The sequence below is a fragment of the Anser brachyrhynchus genome (assembly GCF_964034855.1).
Source record: "Anser brachyrhynchus genome assembly, chromosome: 2".
Lineage (NCBI taxonomy): Eukaryota > Metazoa > Chordata > Aves > Anseriformes > Anatidae > Anser > Anser brachyrhynchus.
In genome coordinates, this window is record NC_137695.1 from 18,579,708 (window position 1) to 18,601,590 (window position 21,883).

Sequence of the window (21,883 nt, forward strand, 5' to 3'; positions counted from 1 at the left end):
CCTGGTTGTGGCTGACATATGATAGAAAAAACTCAGATGGGAATCACTGGGATCCCAGAATTAGCCCTTTGAAAAGCCACTAAGATTTGTCTAGCAAATAAATCACCTAAACAAATCTTGAGATAGGTAGTGGTTCATCATGTACAAAATATAAAACACTATCAAAAAAATGTGTCACAAAAAGGCATCTGGAGGTCACAGACTATCTGCAATCAACACTACGTTGTACCTAATGGCACTAGAAGAGATAGTGACTTGTGGTTGAAGAAAGGCTTAAGTCCACCAGCTCCAGGCGAGCAATGCCACCATGCCTACATTTTCAGTCCAAACCAAACGAGTGGTTTGTTAGCACAAAGACCATTAAACTATGTAAGTGTCATTTTGGTACAGGAAAACTGAAGAACAGTTTTCTGAGGTTCTCAGTATCTTTGATGAGAGCTAGGGGTTCTGGGCAAAAAACAAATGAGTATCAGAATGCCAGGTAAGAGAAAGAGCAAGCCCAAGAGCAAAGTTCAAAGAGGAGTATAAATAGACAATGGCTGTCACCACCATGTTTCCCATCCTGCAAATGAGAAAAGGATATGAAGAGACAGAATGGTGAACAAGGATTTTGTAGCTCATCTCTTGCCCATGTCAGCGATCCTGATGTGAGTGTAAATCTCAAAGAATGTGAAAAACTGTAAGAGTTTGTTCATTCCCCAAGGAATCATCACAGAAAGCATACAAAATGAATGGAGCACTAGCCACTGTTTTTGAGGAGAAGGCACTGACAAAGTTTTCTTACAAAAGACTGAGTCACAGACAAAACTGTACATTACACAATATATGTCCCTACAGAACACTGAATTTTAATACATTCAAATGGTAAAATAGCCAATGTATACTTTTCATGGATGTAATAGGTTTTTATTCATCAGAGGACAGTGTTGATACTCACCAGAAGCCATCAATTGCTATTTCTAAAAAGAGTTTGACAGTTACCACCTACAAGGTTCTCAGAGCAATATCGAGGCAATTTTCTCAACTAGTAAAGTGTGATTTGCAAATTGAATAAAAACTTGGAAGAGATTTGGTCATTGCAGCCATATTCTCCAAAGCGTTTGGAAAAGTGCAGAGAAACAAAGTCCAGAGCTGGATTATGTTAATCTGATTTAAAAGAAAAGAAGTCTGTCCAGTCTAAGATAGAAGGCAGACTATTGCTGAGGAAAGATCCTGCATAAAGTAATTAAGTCTGTTACTAAGGGATGGATGGGACAGTGTAATTCCAGTCCTTTTATCAGTTTTAAGGCTCTCAGCAGTATATGGAGTTGTGTTCAAAGCAAATAAGAGAATGATTTCTGAGGTACCAGAGAAATATGTCAGAAGGAATACATGGTGGTCATTTAGGGACTGAAAGAAATCATAGGAGAGCTGAAAACCACACGGTTTAATAAAAACTACTATGAAATACAAAGTTCAATACACAACTTCATAAAACAAATATGAACAGTGGCATGGAAAAGAAGTTCTAAAAGCTTGTCACATACGCCAAAGCTACAAAGACAAGTCAAGCGAAAGGACAGAAGATCTCTTGCAAAAAAAGTAGACACAGATTTCTTCACAATATCTGGGAAAAATAGCTGATAGATTTTTAGCCTTATTTCAGTGAGACAATGGTACCAAAAAATTCCACACTTACACACATATCAACTTGTTTTTTAATAGCCCTAGTGAAACAGTCGTGGTACCTTCAGGCATTGGCCCTTATCACAGGTCATGAATTTATGTAGCTTGAACTGAAGTATGATTTCAGATATTTAATGCATTTTGCTTTATTCATAATTGAACAGTAGAAAATCATGTCAAATTAATGTTGAAAAACACATCAGAGAAAAGACCCTGGACCACACAGAGCAACAAGGCAGGACCCACACATCCCTGGCTGCCACCATCTGATGTTCTGTACAATAGAAAACTGAAAACAAGCACGCCTGCACTGCTGAAAGTTGATGCCAGAGGCAGAGGGGTCTAATGGATAGATAGATAAAAAGATAGGCAAGGAGAAACAAAAAGTCTAGCAAGATCTGTAGTCGCAAACTAGCTGCCACTTCATAACAACTCTGCAAACAGACGCTAGGAGGCAAAGGCTGCAAACAGCAGGGGCTTCGCCACCAGCAGCCCTGCACTCACACGAAGTTTTAAACTTCCCTAGGAACACCCAGGAGGAATGGTTGGCATCTCCTTAAAATCTCAGTAAGGGAGAGAGGGATTGTTTGGCTCAAGAAGATCTCAGAAAAATAACAGATGTTGCTGTTGCAGAGGCCAAGACCAGAATATGGCTCAACCAGAACGACTGCACTGCTGTTAACTTCCAGAGCACAGCAGCGATGATGGCTGGGAAGAGACCCAGGGGTCCCTGCGTAACTCACCACTGCTACCTGATTTAATTCATACATGAGAAATAGGCATTCAAAACTTTACACCGATTATTAACTGCTACTATTTTTAGATTTCGCTAGACATAGAGGCTGCAGCTTGAACCATATAGAACTAATTGCAATTATGTACACAGGCTCACATTGTGCACGTAAAGGGGCAGAACTCAAATCAAGAAAATCCAAAACTCAGCTGACTCCATGTGTCAGTGGTTTTATGTGGCATTAAGCCATGTAAAACCTGCCGGACCACTGGACTGTAATAATCTCCAATAGTAAGAGTTTTATTTTTTAATACAAATATTTTGTGGTAATTCTTAATTTAAAAGATTACAGATTAACTCTGAATTCAATAGCTTGATACTTGCAACTGAATTAATAAATAATGAAGCTTTCTTCAGGACCTACTGTCTATGCGTTCCTGAACATATAGAATCATAGAGTCACAGAACGGTTTGTGCTGGAAGGGACTTTAAAGGTCACCCGGTTCCAACCCCCTGCCATGGGCAGGGACACCTCCCACCAGACCAGGCTGCCCAAAGCCCCATCCAGCCTGGCCTTGGGCACCTCCAGGGATGGGGCATCCACAGCTTCTCCGGGCAGCCAAGGCAGCGTTGTCTTGACCTTCCCAGTTCAGATCATGATCTCATTATTGCATTTGAAGTTCTTAGACAAACTTGCCTCTCTCTCAGAGAAGCATATATGAGGCTAACCCATACATGATAACTCTGTGATAACTCACCAATGTACAGACTAGCAGTAAAATGCTGACAAGCTTTATGAGCCAAAGAGCGGTCACATCTCCCAAAGAGGTTAACTTACAATAGTTAAATGATTTCCTATCGATCAGCTGAATAGCCATTAATTTTATATACTTGCTTAATTATCCCCAGCTGCAAAGTAAAACAGGATCATTTAAGTCACTTCTATTCTTTTAGCTTGGCAATTAGGTCATGCTAACAGGTCATTCTCAGTCAGCTGCCATGGCATAACTCAATTGACCTAGTGATTACATCCACAAATGGCAACATGGGGTTTTATGTTACCAATGGTTTGTTACCAATGGTCAGATAGAGACTCATTTTTTCAAGCACATAATGGCAATTTTTGGCCTTCGTGATAATCCAGAAAAGAGCAGCTCATAACTAAGAATATTTAGTCCAGGCACCAGTTTTCCCAGTACAAAACATCTAAACTCATCCATACTAATATGGCTGCTATAATTTCTATTGCATATATGTAAAAAAAAAAAAAAAAAAAAAGGTCAAGTATGGGACTAAATCCTAAATTATATAGCTTGATCCATTGTATAACACGGATCATTGCATTTTTTCTACACAAACTTGAGTAATTTGTAGTCATACTTAAGTAAAGCATATCTTCCAAGACAGGATTCATTCTTGATCTGAAAGCAGTACAAAAAACTCCCCATATTTCTTGTTACATTTTTCAATAGCTAAGCACCCTTGCTTAAAATCTATGCCAGATTACTTTTTCGAATTTCTCTGGCTTTGGCTTCCTACCACCAGATCCTACTAAGCCTCTGCCCAATAGATTAAAGAGTTTTTTATGTCTGCTTTTTTTCTCCCTGCTTGTTTATACACAAGAAGCCATCTCTCAGTCTTTTTGCTTATCTAAACAACAGATTAGGTTTCACAGGGCACTTTCAGTAGCCCTCAGATGCTTACTGAATCATATCCATCTACTGCATACCTCCCTTGAAAATGCATCTCAGGAAGAGGGTGTAAGGCAATTGTATTAATCTCAAAGACGTCACCTCCTACAGCAAAATGAATTCCCTACTGATAACTTTTGAAACCGAATTTGGTTTCACTAACTAGTCCCTAACCATCATTTCTTTTGACTGTATTCAAGTGTATCTCTTTGACTAGGCTCAAGGTATCAGGCAATAAATACTGTTTTTCATTACTATCCCTTCTCAAACAAAATTTACTGTTTCACCAAGCTTTGTGTTATCCACAAATTTTATGAGTAATCATTTTGTGTTTGGTTCTGCATTGCTACTGAAAATGCTGAATAGTATCAGGCTTACTGCCTGATAAGACACGAGCCCACTAGAAGCACTCCCATGCAGTCATGATTTTTCACTGACAATCAACGTATGTGATCTGCAAATCCCTCCTTCTTCTTAGCTGCGACAAAGCCCTGTGTGTGGAGCGTGAGTCATATACTTAACTCCCTCTTCACACTCCTCCACAAATATCCTGTAGCTCATGTAATGCGGAATGATGCCTGGCTTCTCTGTCACGCCATAATCCCACCCAGCAGACAGCTGGGCAGCAGGTACCTTGTTTTATCAACCACTTCTGTCTTTCCCATGGAAAGAAAGATGAAAGAGAAAAAGGAAGGAAGGAAGGAAGGAAGGAAGGAAGGAAGGAAGGAAGGAAGGAAGGAAGGAAGGAAGGAAGGAGGGAGGGAGGGAGGGAGGGAGGGAGGGAGGGAAGGAAGGAAGGAAGGAAGGAAGGAAGGAAGGAAGGAAGGAAGGAAGGAAAAAGAAAGAAAGCCTGTAGAGTTATTGAACTTGTATCACAAATGTGCACATGCAAGCCTACCTGGAATGAAGAAGCTGCTGTATTGCACAGCAGCACGAAGCTTTGCCACCTGATGGGGTCCTGTACTCAGCTGGTCTCTGAGATGCTGTGTTTCAGCTCCAGCTCTGACACCCTCCTGCCATCATGCAATCTGATGTGCAAAACCAGTCCTTTCTCCTACTGTCTGCCATGGGGCTGTTTCATGCCATCAAAACGAAAGAGATCTGAAAGGTCGCATGACACTTGTGGATCACTGTAGGGGGCCTTCCCAACCACTGCTTTTTTTCTTAGTCATGATAGCAAGACAACTTAATATTAAAACAACAAATATTTTCTTCATCTTCTCCTGGAACTTTCCTAGCCTAACTTGGCCTATTAAGATACAGCAGAATGCGCGCTACCTTAAGGTGGTTTAAAAAAGCAGCCCATGGAAGTGTATAGCTGTACAGCTGTATCTACAATATTTTATATAAATTAATTATTAATAGGAATATGGACAAAGAATATTTTCAGGATTATAGAGCTCAAATAATCTTATGTATTTTAAATGTTGCTGATTTTTTTGCTCAAATATAATATTTATTAGTCCCATTTCTGTGCTGTGCTCTATCAAGATTAATTGTGCTCCAAGTGTCTTTATAACAGTTGTGCTACATTTTATTAGTTTATACATATGAAAGTAGACATTTTAATGAGAAATATGAAACAACCATTACACTGTCTAGTTAAGGCTAGTTATTGCTTGAAAATGGCAGGGATACAAAACATCTGAATAGGATTTTAATAATGTAGATTTTATTGGGAAAAAGAGCCACAACAAAACAGCATATGACTCTGTTATTTAATCTAGAAGAACTACCAAAATGAGAATTTCATCTTGAAAGTGCATCATACAGGAATGCTATATGGAATTACTTAACTTTTAAGCCCTGTTTTTATTTATAACATAAAATAAATAGCAAACAGGCAGATTAAGGTTAAGACATGCTAACAAGAAAACAGATTTTTCCATGGGCAGTTTAATTAGTGAAACTTAGTTCCATTTTTACTGTGTGTGCAGAGACTTTTTGCAGCAAGTCCAACTCCCTTTCTTCCTTGCCAAACTGTAGCTCCCAGCCTTTCACTCTGTCCCCAGTCCTCAAAGCCCCCGTTTCTCTCTTATTTCCCCTAACAGCCAGGCAGCACGGGGGCGCTGACTGCTGGGGCACACCAGCCAGAGGTATCTGCTGGTGCTGCACCTTTCAGCCTCCTGCCCTGTGGGACCATTCAGAAGACCTGTTTTCTGTCCCAATATCAGTTTTCACAAAGCTTTGTAGGATTGCATGTGTATAACCTCTTATTCTCTGTTATCTTTGGCTGAATTTGGCCAATGGGTTTCAAAACAGAACTGAGAGATAAAACAAATCTCTTTTCCTTCGGCATTGGACGCAGCAGTTAGCGGGGTGCTGCTTTAGAAGTTCCCCTCATATACACCACCAATCTTAAGCAACATCCATTTTTTCTGCCATACCCAAGACATCTTTCCATAGGACTAGAACTATCTCTTTTCTTATAAAAGAAAAACCACTGACGTGAGCTACAAATAATGCAAGTGACATAAAAATCCACATACGTTTTCCATGCACTGCTTTACTTCTTTTTTAAAGAGAGGTAATGCATTTTTAAAGGTAGGTAATGCATATGGCAACAAAGTGCTACATGTGGGGAAAAAAAATGGAAGAGGACATAGATGTATTGGTCTCACTGATTTACTTTTTCTTAATTAAATTAAAATCATAATAAAAATAAAAAAGTACCCGATTCCTCTCCTTTTCCCTCATGTCTCCCTTTTAGCCAAAACTAGGTGCCTCCCTCCCACCCGAGTCATCACTACCAGGAAACGAAGCTCAGAGTGAGGTGATACTAATGCAGGAAGGCTCTTTTTTTAATCCTTATAGATTCATTAGTGCTGCTGGCTCTGATATTCGAAGCAGCATTATGGAGCTCTTACATGAACACAAATTGAAGAGGAGAGACAGAAGAGGGATGTCTGCAAGAGGGCTGGAGAGGGATGGAGCTCCAGCAGCCCACAGCAAAAGCTGCATGGCTGTGAGTCCCTCTGCCAACCACTGGCAAATTTTGGAAGCTTCTTGAGTTAATTTTCCCTTTAGAAGAGAAACTGGCAGTACAAAATCAGTATCTTCTCAATGCAGGATGTTTATTTTCAAAAGTCCAGCTGCCCTTTTTCCTGAAGCAGGAATGATAATAAGCAGTGTTCATGTTACGCTGTTCAGCCAAGGCTTCAGACCAAGCATCCCACCCTTCTCCAGAAAAACGTCTTCATGTCTTCATCTGCCTCTCTCCAGGGATCTGCACAGAAATGTGTGCCAGACGCTGCACTTACTGCTTCTTTTCAAGAGTGACTGATGGTGGCTTCATGTCTGACCAAATACTCCCTCACTTCTCCTAAAAACAATGCAGACAGAGACCAGGCAAACTGCACATCAAACCTTCCACGAGGATGCATGGAAGATACAGAAAAATGGTGTCACTGAGCTTCATTTGCCTTATTAGGAGGTAAAGTTAATGAGGAAACCTAGATTACTCCTCTGCTACATAACTCCACAAAACTTAACAAGAGTTTTTAGCTGTTTAATCCAAACCTGATTCCTATAAAAAGCCATCTCACTCAAGACAGGAGTACTCCAAAGTTTATGAGTCTTGGGGTCAAATGTAGCCCAGGCTGCAGGCTGTCCACTATAGGGAGGATGAAACAGTAAATCACTCATTTGCTGATGGTTCCACAAATCACTTGGAAAGAGAGGCAGACAAATTCTCCTTCTAGGGACTGGGGGAGATTTATAGCAAGTTTCAGCACAAAGAACCGTGGAATACAACATGAACCCATCGTGTTCACAGTAAGTTTGTCTCAGGGTGGTTGGTCTTTAAAATGGAGTTCAGAGCGACAAGTCACTTGACTTTTTTGACTGATGCTGTGATTTATTTAATGGGAATATGATAAATGGGGATAGCTGCCCCCAAGCATTTCATAATAAAATCACATGAATTGGATTCACAAAACAGAGATGCACAAATAGAACAGAGATCAAACTTCTCAGCTGTTAACATATAGTCTTCCAATGAAGAGATATATAGGAGTGGTCAGAATGGTTATAGAAAGCCCCTGCAGTGTAACCAGCTCTGCAGATTGATTAAACCATCCCTCTTCTTGCCTTGTAAACAAGCCTACAGGCTCCAACTGCCACAGCACTGTCTGTACCTTTCCGCCCCATATTCCCACCAGCCTCTTCTAGATGGGATCTGTATGTTCCTTCTCTCACCTAGCTACAAGAGGAGGTTTCGCCATGTCCTCCTCCCCTTCTTTCCTGTTCTCACAATCAACACACACCTCCTCCCAAGTGCTTCAAAAAAAGCAGCCTGACATCTTTCTTGGTTTCTCTGCTAGCATGAGTTTCCTCTCCTGTAAGATACTGAACCATGACACATGACACGCACTGCCCACCGCTCACACTCTTCCCTCTCCTTCCGTTATCACCTGCAAAGATCTGTAGGAAGGGCCACCGCTTGCTCAGATGCCTTAGAAGTGTCACACTGCACCAGACAGCAAGGCACAGCAATGTCATCTTAGCACAGCTTTTAGACAAAGTGCAGAATTGCCTCACAGAGTTACATCTTCCTATCCCCTCACTAATGCCCCCGTCCCAACCAATAAAAAAGCCATTTTATGCCATCATCTTGTTTTCTCTACCTGGAACATTACCTTCTCCACACCTTCTTACTCTCCTCACTTCCTCACTCTCCTCTTTTGCTCTTAGTATTATAAGAAAAGGAGGCTGCCAAGAACTGGAGATCCCATTCCTAGACTTGGAACTGACAGCCTAAAGGAAGGAGAGTCTGTAACTCATCACTCTCCTAACATGTCTATAAGCTGTCCTAGGTGTAAATACAAACACATACATACACACACATACATATACATCTGTTGTATGCATTTACCTATAGCTTTCTTCCATTCTTATGCTTTAATCCAGAATTAAGGATTCTGTATTAATCCTGCAACCAAGATGGCAGAAGCTCATAAAATATTAAAGATAAGGAGATAACCTGTTTACAAAATATAGGGCTTGAAAAGGGACACAAAGAGTCTTCAGTCAGAGCAATATACTGAAAAATACAGAATCAGCAGCTCTTTTAAGCCCAAAAGGTTAGATTTGAAACATCATTATTTCTTGAGAGAATTACTTTGAGGAATTCATTGCTAAGTAAAGTACTGAGTCTTATGTTCATTGCTCTACAGTTAGATTTCTTAAATTAACCTAATTTGCTTACCCCGACCCTCCCACCCCCATAAACATCAGCTCATTATTTTAAAAATGCACAATGAATAAGAAAGAGGCAATTTAAGATAAGGCACTTTAGAAATTGACTGTGATGTGTGTTCAAAGAATGAATCAGTACATGATTTCCCTGTTCTTTTACTCTTCCTTAAGTATCTGACCTTGGCTACTTTCCTGATTTTTCCTTGTTGTCTGACCCTAATAAAACCTCAAAGCCCTCCTTGGGAAGTGGGGAGCCAAGGGAAAAGAAAGCCACAAAACAAGAGTTTCCAATGCCTCCCACCTGGCTTTGGATAACTAACCTTCATGCTCCAGTGCTATTCAAAGCACCTCATTTGTTGAGAAATACAGCTTTAGACTTTCTAGTTATCATTAATAGCTGCTTATACGCAACACTGGCATTTCCATTAAACTTAGAAAAATCACCAGTTCCTTGCTAGCATCCAGTTTTTCCCCCAGGCAAGACACAGGCTATCTGCAGGAGGGAATCAGTGCTTGTCATGAGTATTTGTGGTGTCTGTAATAAGCAATTCTTCAGCCCTGTGGTGACTGCGGATTAAATTAGATGTGTCAAAAATTTCTACTGAATTTCTACTAGCATCATATTGTTCTTAATTAGCATAATTGTTGCGAATATATACAATAAAACATATTCAGTCTTTTGCAAGGCACACTCCCTGAGTGATATCTTTAGTACTAAAATAAAGTATCATGAATGTAAAGAATGAAAAGGAAATAAAGAAGAAAGGAAAAGAATGATCATGAAACCTTAGTGGAAAACAAAGATTCTTAGAGAAAGTAATTCTAGATTAATACATGAAATATTTATTTTCTTTTAATGTTTACATGAAATATTTATTTTCTTTTCATGTTTCATATAGAAATGTAGAATCAATCAGATTGGAAATGGTCCCACGAGGTCATTCAGTACTAAAAGCAAGGTTAACACTGAATTCAAACCAGTGCTTTTTACTCAGGGCTTTATCAAACTGGGCCTTAAAATCTCCAAGTATGGATGTTCACAGCCTCACTGGCAACTAGTTCCACTGCTTAATTACCCTCATGGTGAAAACGTTTTCCTTGGATAAAGTTGAGCCTGAGGATAATACCGTATAAAGTTGAAAGCTCCCATTTCAATTTATCATTGTCTTTTGTTGTCCCAACATACATCACTGTAAAGAGCATGGCTTTATTTTCTCAGTAAACTCCTTGTAGGTGTTAGCTAGCTGCTGTTATGTCGCTCCAAAGTCATCTCTTCTCCAGGCTGAACAAGCCCTGTTCCCTCAGCCTCTCCTTGCACAGCAAGTGCTCCAAGTCCTGACCATCCCGGTGGTCCTTCACTGAACTCACTCAAGTTCACTGATGCCTTGGGAGAGACCAAAACTGGACCCAGAATTGTGGATATGGCCTAAGGCATGCCAAGTAAAGGGGAGTAATCACTTCCCTCAATCTACTGGCTGGGCTCCCTTGATACAGCCTAGTCTGCTGTTAGCCTTCATTGTACGGCACTGATCAAGGATGAGGATGTAGTTCATTCTTGGTTTCTTATTCAGTCGTTGTCCCATTTACTGAGCCTGTCAGCACAGGTGCCAAGTAACACCAAAGAGCTGAATGAACAAACCACAAGTGCAAAATTTTCTGCTGAATTTTCCAGCCTTTTCTCACTTTATATAAGCAGAAGATCAACTACCCTGTTAGGACACTGCTTCCTCACATTATGTAAAATAATATAAACAACCTGCTAGGTTAGCAGAACTGCAGTTATGATAGGAGTCTTCCGTGGTCTTAAGACTGTTTCTGTCTATATGTGAGCTATAGATAATGAATCATCCAAGCAAATCACCAGTTCTGTCATATCTTTTCTATAGTGTTCTAGTTATTCTTTTTTGCATCAGAAGCTGTTCATCCTGGAAAATACCATGAGTGTGTGGGATTTTCTGGATGAATTTCAATGAGAAGATGTGGCCAGACATAGTGTTATATAGTCAGAGTTTACCAGCCAAAGCATACACTTGAAACCAGGAACACAAATGCAAGAAGAGGCCCTAGTCCAACGGGATAGCAGGGGTTTCCACCTAAAATGTGACAAGTCAGTTGTGCACCATGAGCAAGATATTCTTAGTCCTCTTTCAGTTATGAGCATAATATTGAAGCTTACTTATCTAACATGCCAACACTGTTATGAAACTAAGATAAAAAGACGAGCAAGCTTACTTCCTCCAAGGTGTTTAAGTACCAATAGATGCATATTGTATTTCTCTTTACTTCTACAAAAATACTTAAGGAATGTATCAGTAGGTTTTTTCCATGGAAAATTAGAGGGAAAAGCATTAGGATTTTATCCAGCAAAGGCTTCACTTTTTAAATGGACTGCAGAAGTGGGATTTTAAGCTGGAACTCTGAATCTTAATGTCTGAATCGCATTTGAATGCATTGCCAACCCAGTGGAACCTCCCCCAGCGTAACCCAGAATTTCCCACACATTTTTTCTGGCAGGCACCGATGTTCGTGAGTGTGCAGCCTGTCAGCTGTGATTGCCTGAAGAAAGCAGCCCTTGACTTATGAGCCGTAAGAAATCAGAGTATGTATATTCACCATAACGTATTCTATTTCACCCACCAACACTGTATTTAAACACTTAGAAACATAGAGTATCTCTATGAACACTTTAAATGGAAAGCTTAGACATTTTACTTTGTCTTACATTCAAGTAGAATATATTCACCCTCTTTGAAAAGTGGCTCTTGCACAATTTTACAGTTGATGTACATATTCTTTGTCAAATCCTGCAGCTCCAGCTCAACACCTCTCACACTCAGCCCCATTGAGCAGCCATCATTATCTCTGTCTGCATTCACAGCTCTCTACTGGGATTAGGAGCATGCAGTTGCAGCAGGAATGGCGTGGAGAAATACACAGTGGTTCAAAAATCAGAAACGGCGCTTGTTTATGGTAATCTTTGCAGCTCTTCAATCTAAGTACCCACACAGATTGCACATACTCCCACAGAGACGGAAATTAATAACATGTGAAATACCTGTGTAGCTTGAGCGTCACAGTTCCATAAACAGTGGCAAAGCCCAGAAGACGAACCCATCTTAGGAGAACACAGCGAAATACACTTGGCTCAAAATACAAAATGACAACCTATAGAACAGAAAGATAGAGAGAGCTTCAGTACCTCTTTAATGCGAAACTAGATCTTCAATCAAATGCAGAATAGTTGCAAAACAGGACAGCAGACATATTTCAGTTCGTCCTGCTGTATATTTAGATTTTCTAGTAAAGTGACAAGATGATCAGATCAACCAGCTGGCACAGTTCTAGGCACCAGCTCCTTTTGAAGGGAGCTGGCAAAAGCCCTGTGACAGACTGTGAAGTGACAACACTTTTAAATGCAATTCCTCTGACTTTTCTTAACTGAGTGAAAACATGTACCCGGAGAAGATAAGAGAACAGACAAGGACGTTTTCCTTGAGCTATTCCAGTAATAGGCAGCTGGCCTAATTCTGGTTTGATGGACTGTATTTACTAGGTTACACTTCAAAGTTCCTCCTTCTAATAAACCTAGCAAAAAGTGAGCTGCTCTTTTTTCTCTCTCAACCACTTTCTGTCAAAAATGACTGCACTAGCCTCTCCTTGTCTGAAACCCCAATATCTCAATGTCATATTTGACTTTTTCCTCTTCTTCCCCATATGTTTTCACTGAGCCATACCAAATCTGTCTATACATCAACACTTTCTGAACAAGAATAACATTTTTGTTCACTTATAGATTTCTCCGATTGCAACAACAGGAAGGTCCTACTGACTGATTTCTGTTTCACATCCCTCTGCTTCCCAACGGATGCTCCTGCTCTTCCCTCAGTACTCCAGCCACACCTTCTTTCTTCAAAATTCATTGCTGCTTTCTTCTTAAGTATTTCACTAATTTCCTTTTTGTGGTTTTTGTTTGTTTGTTTGTTTGTTTTCCATCCCACTATCAAGGCACTAATGTGCAACCCAGGCTGCTGCCTACCTGTCTCTACGATTCCTCCCAGACAACCCATTTGTATTCTCCTTTCAATGCTGCCCAGGCCAGCTTCCAGCTAACAGATCTTCCATCTTTCAGCTGTGCTTGTAACTTACATTTGTGCACGCATGACGCTGCCTGTTCTCCATTCTCCCTACCCCAGCTCATTTAAATGTTACAAGAAAAGCTTTCAATTTGTTAATCCAAGAGATGGGTAAAAAGATCTGTCATGCTCTTAGGCTGAATTCTCAGCCTTGGTGCTGAGAATCATGCGTATGCAAACCGTAGCATCTGGATGTCACCTAGACAGATGCTACAGCTCAGATGGTGGACTCGGACACAGTGTGAACCAGGAGTACATTTCTGCTGCTTTTAACAGATGTTGTCCCTTGTGGGGACGATCCCATGTTCCTTCCCGCTCTGCCGGCATCACCAGGAGCCCACCGTCCCAGGGACTTGTTGTGCACTGCCTTTCCCCTACCTCCAGACCCTGCTTGGTCCAGCAAAGCTAGAGACGATGCATCCCACCTGCTTGACCAGAACCTGTAAAACACCACCATGGACTGTAGTACAAATTAATTGCATAATCCTGATCTAGAGAAAGAAAACGCTGAAACATTTTCGGCCATCTGCCACAGCCTCATTTAGAGTCACTACATTCTGGCAGTAGAGGTAGTATTGTGACTACCGGCTGCCACATGATATTATCTTCCTAAGTAAATGCTTTTCTATGTGGGGATTCAAGCCCAGGATATTGGCCAAAAGCCCAGGATATTGGCCAAAAGCCCAGGACTAGGTCCTCTGGGTGACACAGACGTAGTTAGGAGAGCGGGGGCAAAAATGGCAGATGTGAGCTGAGACAGAGCGAGCTAGGGGAAGCTGCTGTGCTTCACTGCAATGTTTGTTTGTTGGATGGATGGTGGGTTTTTGCAGCAGAATCAAGCTATTTCTTAAAAAAAAAAAAAAAAAAAAAAAAAAAAGATTGCTTGTTGAATCAAACCAGGGTGCAAAATTTCATCTGCTTTTTTCACTGCTGTAGGACTGAACGTGTTTCAAGGTAGACATTTTCTGGGAATCTGATGAATTCTGCATGCAGCAAAAGGCCTGCCTCTTGGAAGATCAGATGGAAAAATAAATTACATCCACACACCCATGAACATGCTTCTGTAAATCGAGCATCCAGCAAGAAGTTGCTCAGAAAGACCTGGATTTTAGTAATGACCTCTTATCCTAACATGACCAGAGTGAAGTCTGAAGCATTAACCTGCCGCCTGCGGTTTGCCAGGGGGGTAGAAACCATCCTGTTTCATCTTTGATTCTTCCAAACTAGAAAAACAAAGCCAAAAAAACACAGACATGCAGGGACTCTGAACATTTCAAAATGGATCTGAAAGCAGAAATTTTCAGATGATTGAAATGGGAAGGTCTGAAAACTTTCCAGGCACACAATTTTCTGAACAAGGGCAACAGCTCTCTCTGCCATGAAAACTGACACAGCAATTTTATCTGCAGTTGCTTGTTGAAATATTAACTGCTTGTGTCTAGAAAACCTCATTGATTTGCACTGAACCATTTGTATGAGCAGCTGAGGCATTTGGCTAGCTATCAACCAAGAAAGCACCACTTCAAACGCATCACGGTGGGAGCTGGCATGTGGCAGCTAGCTAGGAAGGCTGCAGAGGCAGAATTGTGTTGGTGAAAACTGTTCTCATTTCCCCATTTCAGTGTAGACGTATTTGAACTATTCCTTTGCCCAGTGGTCAAGCACATTGTGGAAGTTGACAGAGATTCAGTCCAAGCCTGACTCCCTTTTGAGTCTTTTGAAACTCTCTTCCTATGTTTGTATGATGGACAATAGTCACAGTGCTCTCCCAGGCTGCCAACATCCATTTCTACCCACTCTTCTGTAAGCTACATGTGGTCTATCATGAACCAAGGCTTTGAACAGCAAGAATTACTGCACTTAATGTTTTTGCTTGCTTAGGCTTTCCAGAAGGTTATTCTAAGAATATGTCATCCCCATTTCCATCAGGGCTCTTTGGGATGTTCCACTGACTACTGTCTCTAAGCTTTTGTCAGCATTAAGTCCCTTACAATCACACTAAGTTTTAGTGGCACAATATTTAAATGGAGTAATCTTTAAAGGATCAGAGCCAAGGGGCTACAAAAGCACTGTCCTGGAAGCTCAGTACACCAAAAGCCATGCTCAAGCTTTTGATTTGAGTGGGATCACATTCTTTTAAAGAATATACATAATTTTCACTTTTTGCTTTTATAATGCATTAGACCATGCTAGCAGCATAAATCTCAACAAAAATGCTTAGAGATTTTGCTGATGGATGCCACAAAACCTATTTATGATCCATGAGGAAATGTGATATCCTTTGTTTCACCAGCTCCTGAAATCTATTTAAATACTAGACACCAGTTTCTGTTCATTAAAGAACAAAGATTTGAGGAAAAAATATTCAGAAACCAGAAGAGAAGTCAGCCAGTGCTCGTTCACGTACTAGATACTGCAGCTGTGAGACTTCATGAAGCCATGTGGCTCACATTTGCCATATGGACAAATGGATTCAGATGTTTGCTTTTAACCTCAACATGTTTTGAGCTTTTATTACCCTTGCCAAAACATCGTCCCACTAGTCACACTACCACTTCCGAAGTCAGAGATTAAAAGACTTTCTAAGGTCACCAGGTAACAGTCAAGAGCACTTAGAGATGGAGAGTTAGAGACATGGAAGAGAGCCTTAGCTTGCTGACACAGCACTCAGCAAGCCCAGTCATTCAGCTGGCATGATGAACAGATACATACACTGTCTAAAAACAATGGCTAAAGCCAATACAGGATCCTCTCCCACTGTGGTAATTTTTTGTTATCAGGACAGATAGGAAGTAACAGTGCAAAGAGAACCTATGCTGAACAATTTAATGCTCAAAAGCATACCAAACATGGTCCTTATGAAAAAAGAGCAAATACATGAGTTTTATAGCTTCAGTGTCATTGTTTCTTGAAAGAAAAACAGCATGTAGAAAGATTCACTAAAATAAAAGAAAAAAAAAATGAAAAGAAAAAAAAGCACCTTATAAGACCCCTGCAATACTAACAGTGAGCATTATTTCTTTTGTTTTTCAGATTACCATTACTGTGCACATTGTGAGAAGACTAACTTTGCTTTAACCTAGGGTACCAGATGCAGGTGAAAATATTTTAATACCATGCAGCTCCACAAGGAGCACTGACTGGGAATCAGTCTGCCTAAATCAGGCATAGATTTTCTGCCTAAACTGTAAGTGACTAGTAAATCAAAATGCAAAAGTTCCATAGACAACCCATGGATAAACCTGGTATCCTTGAGAGCCTTGAAGAAATTCAGAATTTCAGTTTCTTGGACAGAATCTTGACCTAAAGGCTTCAAATACACATCTCCACTGACTAGAAAGGTACTTCAGCATTTATTTTAGAAAAGTTGCTTCATTATTTGTCAATTAAAAGCCTACACTAGGAGGACTGAGCCTATTGTAGACAAGTTGCTTTTTACTTCAGTTCTTAAGCCATAAGAATAACACGGATAGATCAAAAACTCATTTTTCTTTGCAGTCATCAAATTTCTATCATCCATGTTGAGAAAGAATGTGCAATACTATAATAACTCAACAGATCATAAGTCATAGAACAAATAATTTTAAAAATATTAGGAAGTGACAGTGCTACAAGTCCTAAACCTAAATATTAATATTTTTGAGTAGGGCTTTAACACAAAAATCCCAAACAGAGAGGCTAGTTCACCTTTCAACTATTCTTATTTTTACCATGTTAGATAAATGGAAATGAGTTATCCATGTTAGTTACATGGAAATGAGATACGGAGCTTAGAACATAAGCTACAGCATCATCTGGTTATGGATCTGAGGTGAAAGTCACCTTCTTTAGAAAAAAAAAAATGATGCAAAAGTACTATTTTTTCTTATTTTCAAATAACCAAATTTCTCCTGTGTTAAGTTAACCTTTACAAAAACCTTTACAGGAAGATTACTTACTTTTTATTTAACTTTTTTTTTTCTTTTTCCCTGCAAGTACTCTGCACAGTTCAATGCAGGATGTGACACAGCCATTTAAGATAATGCCTTTTGGGCTAATTCCATTAACAAGCATCTAGGAGAAACTGTGAAGAGATCTATCCGATCTGTTCCACTGCCCAGCACCATCTGCCCTTGCCTGGCCTGTCTCTAGGCAGTTCTGCAGCAAAACAAGCCACCAGACACTCCAAGAGCTCTTTCCGGCTCCCACATTTGCCTTTGACATACAACTCATCCTCTCAGTATCCCGCCGTGTCTTTGAGATGGGCATTCTTTTTTCTTCTGCCACGTTTGAGTAGTTTATTTCAACATAAAATAACCTCCAGGATAATCTACTACATCAAGTCACCTATTAATGCTTCTGTGCTAATAGTGAGAAGGGATTTCCTGCACCAAAGACACTGTTTGCAATATTAGATAAGCTTGCCATCCAAACTCATAACAGTCTGGCACTATGCTTTCTAGAAAAGGGACCAATCCACTTGTACGCAGGCAAGTTGCCATCTTCACAGATGGGCATGAATGAAGGCATTCATGAGCCTATGTACACTATGGGCATCACATACCACTGTTCAAAACATGATTCACAGCTCAGAGCATCTGCTTAAATATTAGTGAATGCACAACTCATTATCCAATCCTGGACTACCAACAAATATTTCCGGTGCAACTACACAAAACGTTTTAGGGGTATGATAACAGCTGAACATTTTCTTAGGCTAATTAAATAAGTGCACTTCCTTCCATCTCTATCTCATTTTTCTTAAACCACATGTACTTTTTAAGCCATAATATTTTACTCTACTAGACCTATGGACACACAGTACCATAAAACCCTGTTATCCTTCTAAATCTACAATTTTAAAGCAGAGTTGTGCCAGATCGTTAGCTCAATGTCTCTATAAAGCATACGGCTGCTGCAGGAAACCACAATTACTACTCAGTAGGTTTTATTCTTGCCTCTGAATTGGAATGGAATCAATTCCTCGGTACAAAGTGTTGGAGACACTCTGCTACTGGGGGCAATGCATTTCAGATAATATGCACATCAAAACCAAAATCCTTATGGCCGTGTAAGATGTTTTGGTTTTCATAAAAGAAGACAAGTTCTTCCTAGCCACCCACACAGTCCAGCTTGAAACAGTCTACTGAAATCCTTTCAGTACACTTTCAACTGTAGCTGTTTTTTCCCATTTCCTGTCTTAAAATATATATTAAACCTTGAGCTACATTTCAGCAAAGACAAATCTTGCCTGGATAGTCTTTTGGAAGACCATGATGCAGTATAAACATATAACCACCAGCACCAGTGCAAGATGCAAAGACAGACTTTTAGAACTTGAGTCACCGGAATGCATTGCTATAGCTAATTTTTATCATACTTCAAATTCATCTTCATCAGGCAGTAACAGCAGCTCTCTAAGGCTCTTTATGGAACTTATTTTTTACAGTGAAGCTCATTTGGCTTCCTGTGAGATTTATTTGGTGATTAAGTAAACAGAACCTTCAAGATAATTCTGATTTGACACAGGACTGTATACTTAGAATGTCTTTTTATTGAGATGTATCTTCAATTATTTTCCTTCTTTTTTCCCCCGTTTGTAAGCCACATCTCAGCTAACACTGGACATGACACCTCTGAGTAGGTTGTTTTGAAGAAAATGAATGTCCACGTGAACTCCAAGTGATGCCATATCTTTCCTCCAACTTGAAGAGAAACAGTGGAACGTCACAGATCCTACCAGGTCTGGAAATATCTACTTATATCTAACCTGAATGCATAGTCTCAAAATGCATTCATTTGCCTCACATTCTTTAATACAGTTATCCTAACAGCAACCCAAACAGCCTCAGAAGTCATTCCCTGAAGGTTTGAGAATTGTCTGATCTCAGCACTTCAGAGACTGAGCAGGCCAGATGTGGACTTGGCTGAACACATAATCAACATATTACCAGAGAAAGTTTAAAATCTATTTAAATGAAGATTCTTAATATGAGAAACAATTATTTTGTCTGAAAACATAAAGTCCTCCAGAATCCATCTAGCTAAATGTGCACTGGGGAAAAAAAAAAATCCTTACATATGTAGGTTACACACACAGCCTTGAAGCACAAAATTAACCTATTGTACAGTAAATATTATAATTGAGCTGATTCTGTAGGTATTTAGGAGCTAGCCAGGGAGGTAGGAGCTTATGACCTCACTGAAAGGCAACTACTCAAAAAGTATCTGGCACCCTGACTTCAAAAAGAGGAGTTTAAAGTGTTAAGAGCAGTGTGGATCACATAGAAGCTCTGCACTTTTATTTGATGTTTCTTCTTCCTAAGACTTATGCACAAAGGCCTTGGATTACTTTCCAGTTAAATATTGAAATATATGTGAAAATCTGGGTTTCTTGATAAAATTGTCAGGTTTTGAGTGCAGATTATTTGACACACTTTGTTAGCAGCAACACTAAAAGCAAAAAATAACCAGGTGGGACATTTCCACAAGAAGTGATAAGCAGGTGGGAGCAGGGGCTCCAGCCACATTCATACTAAGGATGCGAAAAGAAGCACAGGTGAAGTGTAGAGGAGAAACTGAACTTATTAGTCACTCAATAATTTAATTTTTATGGGTTTGTGTTACATTCAAAAATATAATGCAAAATAAATAGGAATAATTTAATCAGAATGCTTTATATAGGCAACAGGTATATATGCATAGGCATGTTTCAAAAATTGTGCACGCCAATGCAGAATTAAAGAAGTTGAAAATCAAAGGAAGTTGCAAAGTCAAACTATCATCTAACTAAACCAGATGTTCCCTCCACCAGATAACTTCTGCAATCCAATGATTTCTTTCATCTCTTCATATGCATTTTTTTACTGTGACATGCCACTTGGGTAGATGACAACGGTAAACCGAATGTCCTACTTTACCTACTTCATATGTGAAAAAAATAGAAAATGTTCTTGTTGTATACACTACTCTAACCTTTTCTTACCAAAGATCTGGTCACCTGAGAAGCAGAAAGAGAAACATCTTAAGCAGCTGAAACATCTCAAATGAAAAAGCCATCTATTCAGCACAGTCATCTGCCAAATACTTGACACGTATTAACAACAGGGTTGAGTACACTAGTCTCATTTTGTGAATAAAGAAATGCACCATGCAATACAACATTTTATTGAAAACAAGGAAAATCTACCAATTCATTCTAAGACCATCTCTGTGATTTTAAGGAAAAGGAACCTTTTAAAAACCTAATGGTGAAGTAGTCTACATTAAAATAAATCTTGCAGGAGCTGCCGCTATCTTAAGACATAACAGACTAAATTATTCAGAGCAACTTGCCAAGTATACTTAATGCAAGACACAGGTCATAAAACAGACCTGCATAGACTTTTGCATTTCATTACAATAGGGCTGAAATCTCTACAAATCTAAGGAGAAGAGTTTTATGTGAGCATTTTCAAGTAGTGACTTCTACTTGGGAAAAATTAAACATGCAGCTATTTGAAGTTCTAAAATACCTTATCTCCTACAAGAGTGGTTCTAATCTTATATTAATCTAACAGGTCAGTGCAGCATTTAACACCGAGTTTGGGAGAGGACGCTACTGGATGGATTTAGTTCTTCAGGAATTCCTCCTTCCTGACTGCGTGCTCTCTCTGAATTACACCTCAGGCAGGTTCACAAGAGCAGGCAGAAATTTTATTGACACCACGTTTTAAGATGGTGACTTGGAAAAGATAATGGGGACAGAGCAGGTCTTTGGAACATCCTGTTAAACCACAGCAAAGAGGAGGACACAGGACTGGCTGTTACCCTCTGCGGTGAAGTTTTCGTTGGTATTTATTTTGACATTAATTTAGAAAACCTCTCTCCACAAAATACCAGCCGGACATCTCCAGGCAGCCAGCGCTGATTAGTTTACTGCAGACATCACTGCTGGAACTATCGACTTTTCATTTTCAGCTTATGTATCTGTAGCAAGAACAGCAGCGGGGACAAGCCAAAGGCCACGGCATAACAAACCACCAGAGGACGCAGTGGGAACATTCCTCCTCTTTATGTTCCCAAATCAAGAGTGGACACCTGTCTGAGAAATCTGTGTCAGATAAACTGCAGCTACTGGCTTCAGTAGAGAAGTTAACTGGGTAAATTGTGAAAATGAGTGACATACAGCAGCTCAGATGACATGATCTATGATAGCACTGGTCTTAAATCTACATTAGCCTTTTAAAAAAAATCATGTCATTAAAATTCCATGGAATTAACAAAGTCCAGAAGAAACCAGCCACAGCTGCAAACTCAAAATTCACTTCATAATAGAAACAATAGAAATAGAAAAGAAACACAATTTCTCTTCCCATTGACATTCTTTACTCATATCATAATGATATGAACATTGTTGCCTTTCAAAAAAATTGCAGACAAATGGCTTTGCTAAGAGGGCAAATGCACTCAGGCTCTTTAGCTCTAGCCAAAAGGAAAATTTTTGT

At 39.8% G+C, this 21,883-nt stretch overlaps 1 protein-coding gene and 1 long non-coding RNA gene across 4 annotated transcripts in view; one reads left to right on the plus strand and one right to left on the minus strand.

Moving 5' to 3' along the window:
• LOC308191190 overlaps positions 1–21,883 on the plus strand; it is a 336,186-nt gene that overhangs the window by 125,409 nt on the left and 188,894 nt on the right. The window lies entirely within an intron of this gene.
• GPR158 (G protein-coupled receptor 158) overlaps positions 1–21,883 on the minus strand; it is a 200,242-nt gene that overhangs the window by 45,109 nt on the left and 133,250 nt on the right. For all 3 annotated transcript variants that reach the window (XM_080578566.1, XM_080578565.1, XM_080578564.1), the window contains exon 6: positions 12,341–12,450. In XM_080578566.1, the coding sequence (XP_080434692.1) occupies positions 12,341–12,450 (110 nt within the window). The remainder of the gene's footprint in view (positions 1–12,340; positions 12,451–21,883) is intronic.